The sequence below is a fragment of the Hemiscyllium ocellatum genome, chromosome 29 (assembly GCF_020745735.1).
Source record: "Hemiscyllium ocellatum isolate sHemOce1 chromosome 29, sHemOce1.pat.X.cur, whole genome shotgun sequence".
In the NCBI taxonomy this organism is placed as follows: domain Eukaryota; kingdom Metazoa; phylum Chordata; class Chondrichthyes; order Orectolobiformes; family Hemiscylliidae; genus Hemiscyllium; species Hemiscyllium ocellatum.
The window spans coordinates 16,914,064-16,928,262 of record NC_083429.1 but is presented as its reverse complement, the minus strand read 5'-3'; the positions used below and the strand labels follow the sequence as shown (position 1 = coordinate 16,928,262).

At 41.5% G+C, this 14,199-nt stretch overlaps 1 protein-coding gene across 6 annotated transcripts in view; it reads right to left on the bottom strand.

Moving 5' to 3' along the window:
• The window catches only part of arhgap32b (Rho GTPase activating protein 32b), a 574,866-nt gene that overhangs the window by 15,775 nt on the left and 544,892 nt on the right, over nt 1–14,199 (bottom strand). For all 6 annotated transcript variants that reach the window (XM_060846659.1, XM_060846660.1, XM_060846663.1 and 3 more), the window contains 7 exons: nt 13,055–13,199; nt 9,192–9,274; nt 7,085–7,192; nt 4,777–4,922; nt 3,398–3,599; nt 2,758–2,903; nt 2,378–2,449 (listed from right to left, as the gene is read on the bottom strand). In XM_060846659.1, the coding sequence (XP_060702642.1) occupies nt 2,378–2,449; nt 2,758–2,903; nt 3,398–3,599; nt 4,777–4,922; nt 7,085–7,192; nt 9,192–9,274; nt 13,055–13,199 (902 nt within the window). The remainder of the gene's footprint in view (nt 1–2,377; nt 2,450–2,757; nt 2,904–3,397; nt 3,600–4,776; nt 4,923–7,084; nt 7,193–9,191; nt 9,275–13,054; nt 13,200–14,199) is intronic.

Genomic DNA, 14,199 nt, shown 5'->3' with positions numbered 1-14,199 from the left:
TCAGGCATGATGTCAGAAACACTACATTATAGTCCAATGAAAATCTGGAACTCTTTTGAACCTGGAGACCAAATGAAAATTGCAAACCAAGACTGACAGTATTTCATAAAACCAAAATACTGCTTATGCTGGAATATTAAAGTCATGAACAAGTCCAGTAACACCTGTGAAGAGAGAGACAGAGTTTATGACACCTTTCGCAACTCAAAAAAGGTAAAAATGGAGCAGGTTTTAAACAAGTTCAGAGACAGCATGGAGGGGGAAGAAAAAAAAAGGTACTTTCAACAATCTAAGGTCATAACTTCTTTCCTCATTTAATTTCTTGTTGACAGCATCTACTGGTGAGGAGTTGTTTATCCAATTTACACATCTTGTAGACCCATCATCAACCACTTTTTGCCTTGCTTCTGTTATGAAGTTGAAGGCATTCTCTGTACTTTTAAGGGAGAGTGAATGCTGTTCTGAACTAAAAGATTACAAGCACCTATGTGAGGAGATGACAGTCCCAGTGAGTACTGGAAAATTGAAAATATATAACATTTGACTGTGAAGTGGATATCTGCGTTTTGGCTGCTGTTTTTACAGCAATTCCGATTTAACCAGTTTAAATTATGCCCCAGGATACTAAAACCCAATCCAGTTTAAATTTATTGTTTTGCTAACATTGAACCAATGAGATGATCTGATGTTGGGAATATAAAAATGCAGGCATTTTGAAAACTGGACAGAGAGCAAATGCCATCGAAAGAGACCCAAGAAATTAGGTATCTATCAAAGGTACCTTTTCGTATGAAACACACTTACAGTAAAAATAAAGACAAGATCCAGGGAATTCAGCAGCCAGAAGAGAGTGAAGTCACAGAAGACGACAGCCGCTGTGTGGTTTTGAAATTAAGTGGATGTAAATTTTAATAATGTTTTATTGGAACAGCATATTGTTATACAGTTGGAGGCAGGTAATAAGCAGTTAAAAGAAAGGGGGGGCTTAGAGTTGTGAATAGCTGTTGTTTAATGTTTACTTGCAGAGTTAAAAAATAGATATTTTCTTTAAATAGTGGAATTTGGGAGTTCTCTATCACTCCTATTTTAACAGATTACAAAGCGAGGTGAACTTTTCTGGGGATTTTGTTTAATTAACAGAAGGGTTCATTCTTGTTGAAAATCTGAAGCATTTTCCAGTGTCAAAGAAACATTATCGACTTGAAACTCACTTTCTCTCTCCACCTCTATTGAGAGTGACTGGCCAAGTATTTCCTATTTTTGTAAGCAAGGAATGGTGTGGAACCATAGAAAGTAGATGCTGTTGAGAGTCAGGTCAGCTCTGAGCTAACAGCTCTTATGTCACAGCAGCATTTTTTGAAATTGAGATGTTTTGTGCCCCTGTATTTGCTAGTCAACACAGCATGTCTGCAACACTTTAAATTGTCGATTTCTTTTTCCATGTATCTTTTTAATGTTTCTATTTAATTCAATTAAACTACAGAATACTGATGCTAGTTTCATATTTACTGATACACGTGGGACAATTTTTACCTCAAATCTTTCAATAATCTGGTAGAATGATCACACTAAAAAGGACAATTGTTAGTTCATTCTTACCTTTGACCTGGTAAGCAAGCAGCCAAATCTAATATTGCACACAAGAATATGCAAAATGTTTAATTAACTCTCGAGATTAATTAACTGCATGATTGAACATCATAGCATTTTACTGAGTGAGAAGCACAGATTCATTCATATAGCAAGATCAGTGAGTTATCAAAAACCCAACAATGGCTCATTCTGAACTGACAAATGAGAGAGAAGTATCGGTTAAAAAGCAAAAATCAACAAGTTTATTGAATAAATGTTGAGCGTTCAGCCATAAAAAAATAATGCACAGGCTACACAATGGCTACTAATCCACTGAATTATGGTAAATACCCACAATCCCTGCAACACTGGGATTACAGTCACTGCCCACAATCCCAGCAACACTGGGATTACAGTCACTGCCCACAATCCCAGCAACACTGGGATTACAGTCACTGCCCGCTAACCCAGCAACACTGGGATTACAGTCCCTGCCCGCTAACCCAGCAACACTGGGATTACAGTCACTGCCCTCTAGTCCAAGTAGCACTGGGATGACAGTCACTGCCTGAAATTTCAATAACAAGGGCATTAGTTATGCGATGGAAGTCTGGTAGTTCTGTTATGTGATCGTCACTGAGCAGTTTTGTGATTTAACACACTTACTGATCATGATAGCAGCATTTTGGACTATCAGGCTATATGGAGCACTGTAACAATGGCTGCAAACAAATACTTGAATATGTAGCAATCAAACTGCAATATGCAAAATATAAATAATATAAAATGATTGCTTTGCACTAACCTTCAACATTGTGTAGAGATGAGAGAGATTCTTCACTTTTAGCAGACCGAAGTGTTCCTGAATCACCCCTTGCTGACAGAATGATAAAAAATAAAATCAGAAATGTTGAGAATGAAGATTTTACTGAGTCATAATTATTAATCATGCAGCCTATAATGTCTGAGATTATAACTTTAAACCCTTGTACAGTAGTGCTTGTTAATGCCTCATGCTCTGGAACAGTAAAGACATCAGGCGATATTCACTTGAGCAACCTGGCAGAACTCATTGCGTCCTCCTGCCTGTAACAAATGGCCTCTTACACCAGACGCTGTCGTAGGGTCTCGGCAAATTCAGAAACAGAAAAGCACATGCTTTCCAAACAATCCAATAACACCCACCTGTGAAAACCATGGATTTCATTTGAGTTGGTTCACTGGGATTACGGTGCAGTTTCCGCTTGGCTATAGATGAAGACTTGCCCAGGTTGAAGAAAGAGCGCCAAGTACCAACAGGTGATTTCTTGGGTTTGCTGGTTGTCCTCTTCCTGGATAAGAACAATAAAAGATTCACTGTTAAACAGTGTGCCAACCTGCATTGAAAACAAAGAACACCACAAATTACAACAACATGCATTTATACAAATTTTTAATACTGAAAATCGCTCTGTGATGTATCACTGAAGTGGATCAGACTAAATTGGAGACTAAAACTTGGTTACGGGCATTAAGAGACATGAGCAAAAGCTTGGTCAAAGATGTGAGCTCGGTGGAGGGTTTTCTGAGAAGTAGAGGCAAATGACAAGAATAAGTAACAATGACCACAATTCCCTGATCTAGAGAAGTGGGAGAAGGGGTGGGTAGAAAGGGAGACAGAAAGGGGGAGAGCCGGGAATGAAATGTGTAAATAGCCCCAGCCCAGAGGAAGAAGAATGCAATTAGGCTTGTAATGTGATGACATTTTAGCAGGTTGAAAAGGCCCTGTATACATTTCTAGATAACAGCCACAAAACATACTAAAAAGGTGGTGATTCTGTTTTACCTGTCAATTGGGAAGTCGATGACTGTGTGGAACCTGCCCTGTAAAGCTGCAGGCCCATCACCTACTTCGATGTACTTGCTGTCTGAATTCATAGGGGAGATGATCTGGACCTGTGTTCGAGCTTGGGCCTCCTCCAGGGTGAGTAGTTTGGTGGAAGGGGATGACACCAGCAAGGACTTCGGCCGAGACAGAGATGCATGCCCTGAAGAGGAGAATAGAAAAACAGAAGGGTAAATGACTATCGAAATGTTTTACTTTTTATAATCTTACTGTAACAAACTGGCCATATAGGGTTTGGTGGGTGGGTACAAGAGCTACCTTGTAATTATTAAAAAAAAATGTACACTCCTGACTCCCAGAGAGAATTCTATTCCTTAGCCTGTCACTCTCAATAGAATCCAAGCTTGTAGCTCATCGCTCCTAAATCCTGTGAAGGATGCAAGGAATCTGCAGAAGGCCGACCCTACATTATGATTCCTTCATTAGCCATCCTTTTGTAGTGGGAAATTAATTCAGAATTGTGAACAGTTGTGGCCCTTCCAAGATAGAACATTGTGAATTTCACAATGTTCTAAAATATCGAAGTTATTCTGCATTGGAGCTAAGGCACCATAAACTCCCAGTTTCAACTTGTGGGGAGAAGAATTAAAGGAAAGGATTACTACTATTGTTCCAAAAGAAAACAGAAAAACTGATTTAGTCAGAAATTCACATTCTGACCATCAGTCAGTGAAACAGATCAAAGACAGTTGCAAATTGATGTTTATAATATGTGGAGGCTCTTGGGTCAGTGATAGCATTCAAGCCTCAAGCAAGTCGTCTTGGGGTCCAAGTCCCACTTGCTCCAGTAATATGGTTGAACAGGTTGTTTAAAAACATCTGCAATGTACAAACTCTGTGCTTAATCACTACAGCATCACCTAATCATCAAAATCTCTCTCTGAAGGGCTAATGCTAGCCGATATATAGAATTGCGGAGAAACACACTTTTATTTTGTACCACTTTCTGTCTTGTGTTACAGCTTCAGAGAATCTAGACCAAAACATTCAATAGCAGAGCCAAATTCACCAACAGAAACAGTGGTAATGTCAGGAATGGGCACAGTAAGTTGTTTCATCGATGAGTTCCAGGTAGATGACAGGCAGGTGGCACCAGCAATCCTCTTCTATTTGGTTTTCAGTAGGTTTACTGGTTAGAAAAGTTCATAAAAATTAAGGTAGTAACCATTTCAGCAGACTGTTTCTGCAGAAAGGACCAGAAACCAGCAGTCCTGATTGGATGCAAGTACAACAGTCTTGTGATCCCGAATTGATATTAGACAAGAACAGTCAATGTGATGAGTCCGGAACCATAATACGGGGAATGAACTGGGACCTACCTGCTCCTTCTCGCATTACTGAGCTGATTTTGGAGCTGAACAGCATGTCCACGTGATTCAAGATAAATTCCACCACCACCGACTGAATCCGAACCTCCATAAAGGCAGCAGTACCACTGAAACAGGCGGATTCAATCTGCCGGGACCTGGGAATAGAGAAGCCAAAATGAAAAAGGAAAACATTCATCTTCCTCCTGTAACAGTAATGGGCTGAACAGGGCACCTCCTAAGAGAGAGGCAACTTTCTGTTATAAGAGACTTGCTCCAATGTAAACCCTACTTAATTCTTTGAGGAGGTGACCAAGCATGTGGATGAGGGTAGAGCAGTGGATGTAGTGTACATGGATTTTAGTAAGGCATTTGATAAGGTTCCCCATGGTAGGCTTATGTGGAAAGTCAGGAGGCATGGGATAGTGGGAAGTTTTGCTAATTGGATAGAGAACTGGCTAACCAGCCGAAGTCAGAGAGTGGTGGTTGATGGTAAATATTCAGCCTGGAGCCCAGTTACAAGTGGAGTTCTGCAGGGATCAGTTCTGGGTCCTCTGCTGTTCGTAGGTTTTATTAATGACTTGGAAGAGGGAGTCGAAGGGTGGGTGAATAAATTTGCAGATGATACGAAGATTGGTGGAGTTGTGGACAGTGAGGAGGGCTGTTGTTGGCTGCAAAGGGACTTAGACATGATGCAGAGCTGGGCTGAGGAGTGGCAGATGGAGTTCAACCCTGTCAAGTGTGAGGTTGTCCATTTTGGAAGGACAAATAGGAATGCGGGATACAGGGTTAATGGTAGGGTTCTTAGTAAGGTGGAGGAGCAGAGGGATCTTGGGATCTATGTTTATAGATCTTTGAAAGTTGCCACTCAGGTGGATAGACCTTGTAAGGCAGCCTATGGTGTATTAGCGTTCATTAGCAGAGGGATTGAATTCAAGAATCGTGAGGTGATGTTGCAACTGTATAGGACCTTGGTAAGGCCACATTTGGAGTACTGTGTGCAGTTCTGGTCACCTCATTTTAGGAAAGATGTGGAGCTTTGGAGAGGGTGCAGAGGAGATTTACCAGGATGTTGCCTGGAATGGAGAATAGGTCGTGCGAGGATAGGTTGCGAGTACTAGGCCTTTTCTCATTGGAACGGCGAAGGACAAGGGGTGATTTGATAGAGGTTTATAAGATGGTCAGGGGAATAGATAGACAGTCAGAGACTTTTTCCCCAAATACAACAGTGTGTTACAAGGGGACATAAATTTTAGGTGAAGGGTGGAAGGTATAGAAGGGGATGTCAGGGGTAGGTTCTTTACCCAGAGAGTGGGGGGCCATGGAATGCGCTGCCTGTGGGAGTGGCAGAGTCAGAGTCATTGGTGACCTTTAAGTGGCAATTGGATAGGTACATGGATAGGTGCTTAAGAAGGACAAATGTTCGGCACAACATCGTGGGCTGAAGGGCCTGTTCTGTGATGTATTGTTCTATGTTCATATACCATTTACAAACATACAAAAATTAGGAGTCAGTAGGTCATTTACTCTCGAGTCTGCTCTTATTCAAACATTCATAGCTTATCTGATTATGGCCTCAACTAGGAGAAAGTGATAACCTCTGACTCCCTTGTTAGTCAAGAATCTACTTCCCTCTGCTTTTTAAATATTCAGTGACCCTGCCTCCAGTGCCTTCTGGGGAAGACAGTTCCAAAGATTGAAGACCCTCAGACAGAAAAAAAACTACTTCTTTGTCTTAAATGGAAGACTCCTAAATTTTTAAAACCAAATTCCAAAGTCCCAGTGTCACTTGCAAGGGGGATCCTAATTTCAGCACTTACCCTGTCAAATCCCAGGGTAAATGCTGAAATTAGGATCCCCCTTGGGATGAAACAGGGTCATATATGTTTCAATAAGACCACCTGTTATCCTTCAATGAGATCACCCCTCATCCTTCTGAACTCCTGAGGATACATACCCAGCCTGCCCAACCCGTCCTTGTAAGATCAGCATGGCTCAATCCAGATATAAAGTGAATAACCTTCTCTGAATTGCTTCCAGCCCATTTTTAATCTCTCCTTAAGTAAGGAGAGCAAACTGTATTTAGAACACTTCCTATCTCACCTACACTATTTGTAACTCCAAATATTCAAACCACTGAGATTTCTGTAGGCTGTTCTGATGCATTTTCCAGTCTTTTGTCACTGCCCAACTCTCGTGCTAATTGACTGCAAAACTCTGCTAGCAGTTGACGATTTTGAATCTAACAAGTTTGTGTCACAGTAAAGTCCCATGTACATCAAAATTTTTATCTCATAGTTAATAGCATGAACGTTCTCACCTGAGAAGATTTGGAGCCCAAACAATAGCCAGGTTCTTAGTATGCATGTTGGTGATGTAGCTGAAAGTCGCTAATCGAGCTAGGTGCCTCATCAGGAACTCCAGGGTCCTGAACAAAGAGATCACAAGTTAGCCAAGGCTCAGTAAAATATCAACAATAGACATTAGAAGGGACTTCACGCATATGGTAGTTATGCTTCACCTTAGTGATGTCAAGACAGCCAGGAGGCAAAGAAGAAAGCAGTTATAAAATGCAATATTTTGGTGATATTAATGCAATTCTGTCTGAATATGGGCAAATTAATGCAATTTTGAGAAAGTGATAAGGTTGCCTGAAGTGAAGGGAGCAGGAATAACAGCATACAACAACCTAAAACAGTCACCAAAAGAAGAGTGCTTTACAATGCCTGTGCCAACAGTTGTGATTATGAGACAGTGCCCTAAATGCAGCAAACTCAAAAGAATGCTGATGGGGATTGTTGTGACAGTGTAACCAGTGTGGGGTTACTGCAGGTCAGAGATATGACTAACCATCCAAACCTACCCACGTTCGAGTTCTAATAGTCTTCCTTTGTGTTCTGCAATTGTATTTCTGCATTAGAAATTAGAATGACTATTACAACTGTTAATCGGAATATAGAGATATCGTCCATTTGATATTCAGCTACTACATCTTTTCAGTGCAAACTTTATCACAGCAGAGCTCATTCTGAACAATAGAAAACATGGAAGTATTGTAAACTGTGGGGTGAAGACAAAGATACATTTCAAGAGGTCGGACCAAAACCCAGAAGGCTGCAAAATGCCCGGTGTTGCGCTGTGACTCTACATTGGAAAAACCAAATATAGACTGGGTGACCACTTTGCAGAATACCTCCAGTCTATGCACAAGCATTATCCCAACCTTCCTGTAGCTGGTTATTTTAACAGTGACCTGCTCACATGCCCATGTGTTTGTGCTTGGCATGCTGCAGCGTTCCAGTGAACTCCAGCACAAACTGAAGGAACAACATCTCATCTTCAGATGAGGCATTTTACAGCCTTCTGGACTTAATATTGAGTTCAACACCTTCAGATTGTGAACCAACTCCCATTTCTTCCCTTTCCTTTAGCTTGTTACATTCTGTTATCATGTCCTCTCTCCTCTCCCCTCCCCATGCCGGTGGGACTGTGTCTCCTTTCAAGGCTGGCAGGAGACATGCCACTGTTCTGCCATTCTCACATTCTGACCATTTAATCTGAACTATCAACATCTTTTCTCCATCAGCACCTACACCTACTACGCCCACATACGTCCCCGCGCCCCCATAAACTATCGCATAAATGCTGTCCCCCGCACACTTCAGCTCTGATGAAGAGTCATCTAGACTCAAAACATTAGCCTTGCTCTCTCTCTCTCTATGGAAGCTGCCTGACCTGCTGTAATCTCCAGCATTTGTTGTTTTCAGTAAACTTCCAGAGGAATGGGCAGGCAGGAGGTAGATGAAATTCAATGCAAAGAACTGCAAAACAATGCTTTTCTTCATTGTTCTTCCCAAAGTACAATATAAAAGAGTGCAGACGCAGACAGATCCCAGGATATATATGCATAAACCACTGAAAGTTGCAGATTGAGAAATCTGTTAATAATGATTCATGAACCCGAATGCATTCAGAGATTTGATAGATAGATATATGAAGTGAGCCGCAGGTCAGTGAATGACAGAAGGGGGTGAATTGCCAACTTATGTTGATATGCTCCAATAATAGTTGTTAAAAATCATGGAAAGATTAGAAATGAAGTCAAGAAACAGAGGACACAGATTTAAGGTGATTGGTAGAAAGCCAACATAATAAAACACGATGTAGTGGGTAGGATCAGGAATGCACTGCCTGACTGAGGTGGTTCAATTTTAATTTTCAAAAGAAAGTAGTTTATTGGGAAAAACAAATTAGAGCTGCATAGAAAAAGTATGGGTAAATATGATGAACTGCCACTCTTGCAGGAAGCCAGTACGAACAGGTGGACTTCCTTTTACATTGTAACCATTCTCCGATTATAAATGAAAGAACAGACACTTGGAACTGTTCCCCAATTTATAAGGATTAAGCAGTCGGAGTATGCATACCTGTAATGAGGAGGAGGAAGTTGCTGGATGACATCGTGAATTTTAATCAAGCGATCCTCATCTGAAGCCACTGATACAGAGTCCTGCAGAACACAAAGCAGCTACAGTCAGCTTCCTTTCACTGAACACACCAAATTCCATCTTCACTGAAGAATGCCATCCAACCTCCAGATTGACGACAGTCACCCCACGTCCCTAAAACAGTGTTTTACATGGAAGGTGGGGGCACTAGTAAGTTATTAACCATTCCCAAGTACCATTGAGGGTGAAAGTGAGCCATCTTCTTGAACTGCTGTAGTCTATGTGGTGCAGATACACCAACACTGTTTTTAGAAAAGTATTTCTCCGATTTTGCGCTAGCAACAGTAAGGAATGATGATATGATTACAAGGCAAGGTGATGTGCATCTTGGAGGGAAGCTTGCAGGTGGTGGTGTTCTGACACATCTGTATTCGTCTTTCCCGGGGATTGGAGATTTTCAGGAAAGCTACATTTTAGTTTTCAGGGACTCCTTTTTCATTATCTCCAACTCATTTAATAGGTGATGCAGTCACATATTAACAATATCCTCTGTATATGTGCTTAGATATGGGGTGCTTGGGCTCTCACAGAAACAGAATTAGAAGATTTTTATCTAAATCCTAATAATGACCAACCATCCATTGACATTACCAAAGACATAAGACAAAATGACAGTATTAACTTCCTGGATGACATAATATTTAAAGTGGCATAAGACAACAGATGGAAGTTGAGGCAAACTTTAATACAGAAAAAGCATCATTCTGTAGAAACTTTCAGCAGATTGGTGAGGATACAGCTAATGCATTTCTATTGCATATGCAGAAAGCTGGAACATTTTAGACAAGAAATCATGACTTTTTTTTACTGCACCTCAGATCTCAATGCCAGAATTAAATGTAACAATTGAACATGGTGTTCATTACCAACTTATTTACCTGTACAGCTGTTTTCAAGGATCTCTAAACATGGACACCAAGGTCCCTCAAATCCTCTGTCTGACCATTCGACCTTTAGTCCCTTGATTAGTCCTCCCAAAATGCATCAGCTTTCATATTTCAGGATTAAATTCCGTTTGCCACAGTTCAGTCCATCTGACCAATCCGCCTATATCATATTGTAGTCCAAGGCTTTTGTGGAAGAATAAAATGTTTTGGAAGCCAGCAGGAAGGGTAGAGTGGCTTGAAGGTTTAATTTAGTATTGCTAATAGCTAGGGGTAAGCAAAAAAAAACTGCAGCTTAAACAAGCAGACATCTTTTGGCCAGGGTCCATGGGAAAGCAGATGGCTTGGGAAAGAACAGACAGTCCAAATGAACTGCACCAGTATTCACTTCCTATCAGTCAGGCCAGTTATTGCAATTTTGTACTTACTGCTTTGCTGAACAAAGAGTCACAGAGATTTCTCCCATGTTTGTTATAAAAAGGCTGCATCTTGAATCACTTGTTGAAGTTGTTTCCTATAATGTGAATAGGTACTCTCCCCTTGCATGCAAGAAAAATAAAGATTGGTTTGGACAAAGGAGTCATTTGTCAGTCTTGTTTCAGATCGATAAAAGACTTCAACAGTTTACTTGGATGTTCCACCAAGATCGCTTGCTGTTCACGGAGACATAAGAGTGGGGAGAGGAACCACCCTCTGAGGTGGAACCCTGAGATGGCCAGCGGCCACCCTTGATCAGCAAGTGGGTTCAGTTCATGGATAGGGTGGCATTGCTGCCTGTCTACCTCTGCGAAGGTACTGCAATCAACAAGGCTTATTTCCATGCTTAATTTACTATTGCTCCACTGATCAGACCCATGGACCCGTCTGGTGAGACTTTGCTCAAGAAACAAAACAGAATTGATAAAAGGTTGGTTTGAATTTATTTAGTTTTGTAGATTGATAGTTTCGTTTTAAGATTAGATTCCCTACAGTATGGAAACAGGCCCTTTGGCCCATCAAGTAAACTGACCCTCCAAAGAGTAACCCACCCAGACCCATTCCCCAACCCTATATTTATTCCTGACTAATGCACCTAACACAATGGGCAATTTAGTATGACCAATTCACCTGACTTGCACATCTTTGGATTGTAGGAGGAAACCGGAGAACTCGGAGGAAACCCACATGGACACGGGGGAGAATGTGCAAACTCCACATACACAGATGCCAGAGGCTAGAATCGAATCTGGGTCCCTGGCACTGTGAGGCAGTAGTGCTAAGCACCTAGCCACTGTGCTACCCTAAATAGTTGTTGGTGTGTGCAAAATAAAGATTGGTTTGGGCAAAGGAATCATTTGTCGAGTCTTTTCTTGGATCAAAAAAAGACCACACCACTTGCATTGCGAACAGGAAAATACCACCTGAGGCAGCTGGCAGTGGCGGTGCACGCGAGAGAGAGCGAGAGCATGAGAAGGAGCAGGCAGCCCGAGGTGGCAGTGGGAGGAGGAACAGGCTGAAAGACAGAAAACAGGCAGTCCAGCCCAGGGTAGCAGCAGGGACAATGTTGAGCTTGGAGCAGGGAAGGTTGAGCTCAGCATGGCTTGGTACTTATGACTGTGGTGTTGAACTATTAACTGTGTTTCTTTGTTTTGCATTTTTTTGTAAGGAGGACTATAATGCTCTTTAGTGAATTTCTGCAGTGCATCGTGTAGATAGTATACACTGCTGCTACTAAGCGTCAGTGGTAGAGCGAGTGGACATTTGTGAATGAGGTGCCAGTCAAGTGGGCTGCTTTGTCATAGATGGTGTCAAGGCCCTGGAGTGTTGCTGGAGATGCTCTTATCCAGATAAATAAGAATATTCCATCACACTCTTGAATTAAGCCTTGTTGATGGTGGACAGGCATTGGAGAGTCAGAAGGTGAATTACTTGCTTCGGTATTCCTGGCCCCTGAAAGCCTCCTATAAGACACTGTGGTTATGTAGCAAGTCCAGTTGTCTTTCTGGTCAAAGGTAATCCTAAGGATGTTGATAATGGGGAATTTAGTGATGGTAACACTACTGAATGGCAAGGGCTGTGGTTAGATTATGTCTTATTGGTCGTGGTCATGGCCTGGCATTTGTGTGATGTGAATCTAACTTGCTACTTGTTAGTTGAAGCCTGGATATTGTCCAGATCTTGTTCTATTTGATTATGGACTGCTTCAGTGTCTGAGGAGTCATGAATGTGCAATAATCAGCAAACACACCCTTCTGACCTTATGAAGGAGGGAAAGTCCTTGATAAAGCAGCTGGAGATGGATGGACCCAGGACACCACCCGGAGGTACTCCTGCAGAGGTGCCATGGAACTGACGTGATCTCAAACAACTATAACCATCTTCTTATGTACCAGGTATGACTCCAATCAGCAGAGTTTCACCCTGATACCAGTTTATTTCATTGCATTCAGCAACTGATTATTCAGGAAAAATCAGGGTGTTTTCCCTCTTGTGATACGACACCTTGCTGGAAGCAGACTGTGGACTTGATAAGGTTTTCTTGCTGAATGTTCACTTGCAAATACACACACTGGAGACAGAATGTACGATCTGTGCTTTCTCTCAGGAAAGAGTGAAAGCCAATATGAGCTGGTGAGAGCCAGCAAGGAATGAGTGTCAGGGCCCCTCGACTTGGAGAGGAGATTGGGTTGTCTAGCATCTGTGCTGGGAAAGCAAGAGTGGGAATGTAAGTGATGTTCAGTGGACCCATAGCAAGGTGTGGTTTTCAACCCTTCTAGGGCTGATAACGCAATTGCCATGTTTAAGCTGTTGGCGACAGTTTGCTGGCTATTGTGGAGTTCTGTACAACCATGGCCATTTCATTACATTGTCATGAACTGCTTATGGCCTGCTTAATTCATTGAATGTGAAAGTACTCACTGAGAATTTCTCGTACAGCTGGTAGGTTAACAGTGGATTTGGTAGCTCTCTAAAGTAGAGCTTACACAGAGACCCAACACAATGGATATCCTGGAGGTAAAGATCCTTTGTTAACTCGGGAATCTGCTCAGAGTCAAACTCATGTCTGCAAGAGGAAAGAGACAAAATCAGCTCACAGTTACTCAGTGCCGAACCATAAACAGGAAGTATCCAAAGAACATTTGAGCTAATACTTCTTTCCCGTTGAGCTGCAGTAATTTACAAATGAAGCTCTTGATCTTAATCACTACCGTAGCTTTACTCAAATTCCCTCAAACAGCCAATGGTAGTTGCACATATCAAACCAATGGTTATATCACATTAGAACAGAGGTGGCCATTTGATTCAACTGCATTCTACCATCCGATTTGATTACAGTTAATCTGCATCTTAACTCCATTCTCCTACATTCGATTGATACAATATTGTTGACTGTTTAACAATACTGTATCTATTCTAAAAACATTCAATCGAACCCCAATTTCCCCAGGGGAAAAAGTGACAGATTTCTACTACCCAGTAGTAGAAGTGTTTCCTGAAACCATTCCTTTTAATTTTGGTGAATGTGCACCATAACCACTCCAAGGCCAATACATCCTTCTTGAACTTTAGTGAACTGAATATAGTACATCTAGCCAGATTTAAACAGGGCAGCCCGTCTCACTAATAATTTCTTAACTTTCAAGGCGTAGTATTTCCACTGGCAATTTAATGCACAAGAATGGGGCTGAATGAGACATTTTCAGCCAGGACAGGATGAAGGTTGAAAGCCTGTAACTCTGACCACAGCAGCTTTGTATTCCAGCTGGAAAACATTCTGCTTAGTAAAAGCAAGATTGCACGTGGCTCAACTTGTGGTTATTCCATACATTTGCACATTTGATTTTAACACAAGAGACTATATACTATTTCTAGACAATGCTAAGCTATGCGAGTTAAGAACAGAACATTCAGCAGACAGGGAATCGGGCAAAAGTCAAAGGAAGAGATAGCTTAGAACATGCAATAAAATCATTTAAACATCTGCTTAATGTCTCTTCTCATGCTCTGCCCAAGTCTGGGATTCATTTTATAAAGAAACCATAGAACAAACAAAGCTTTTTGAA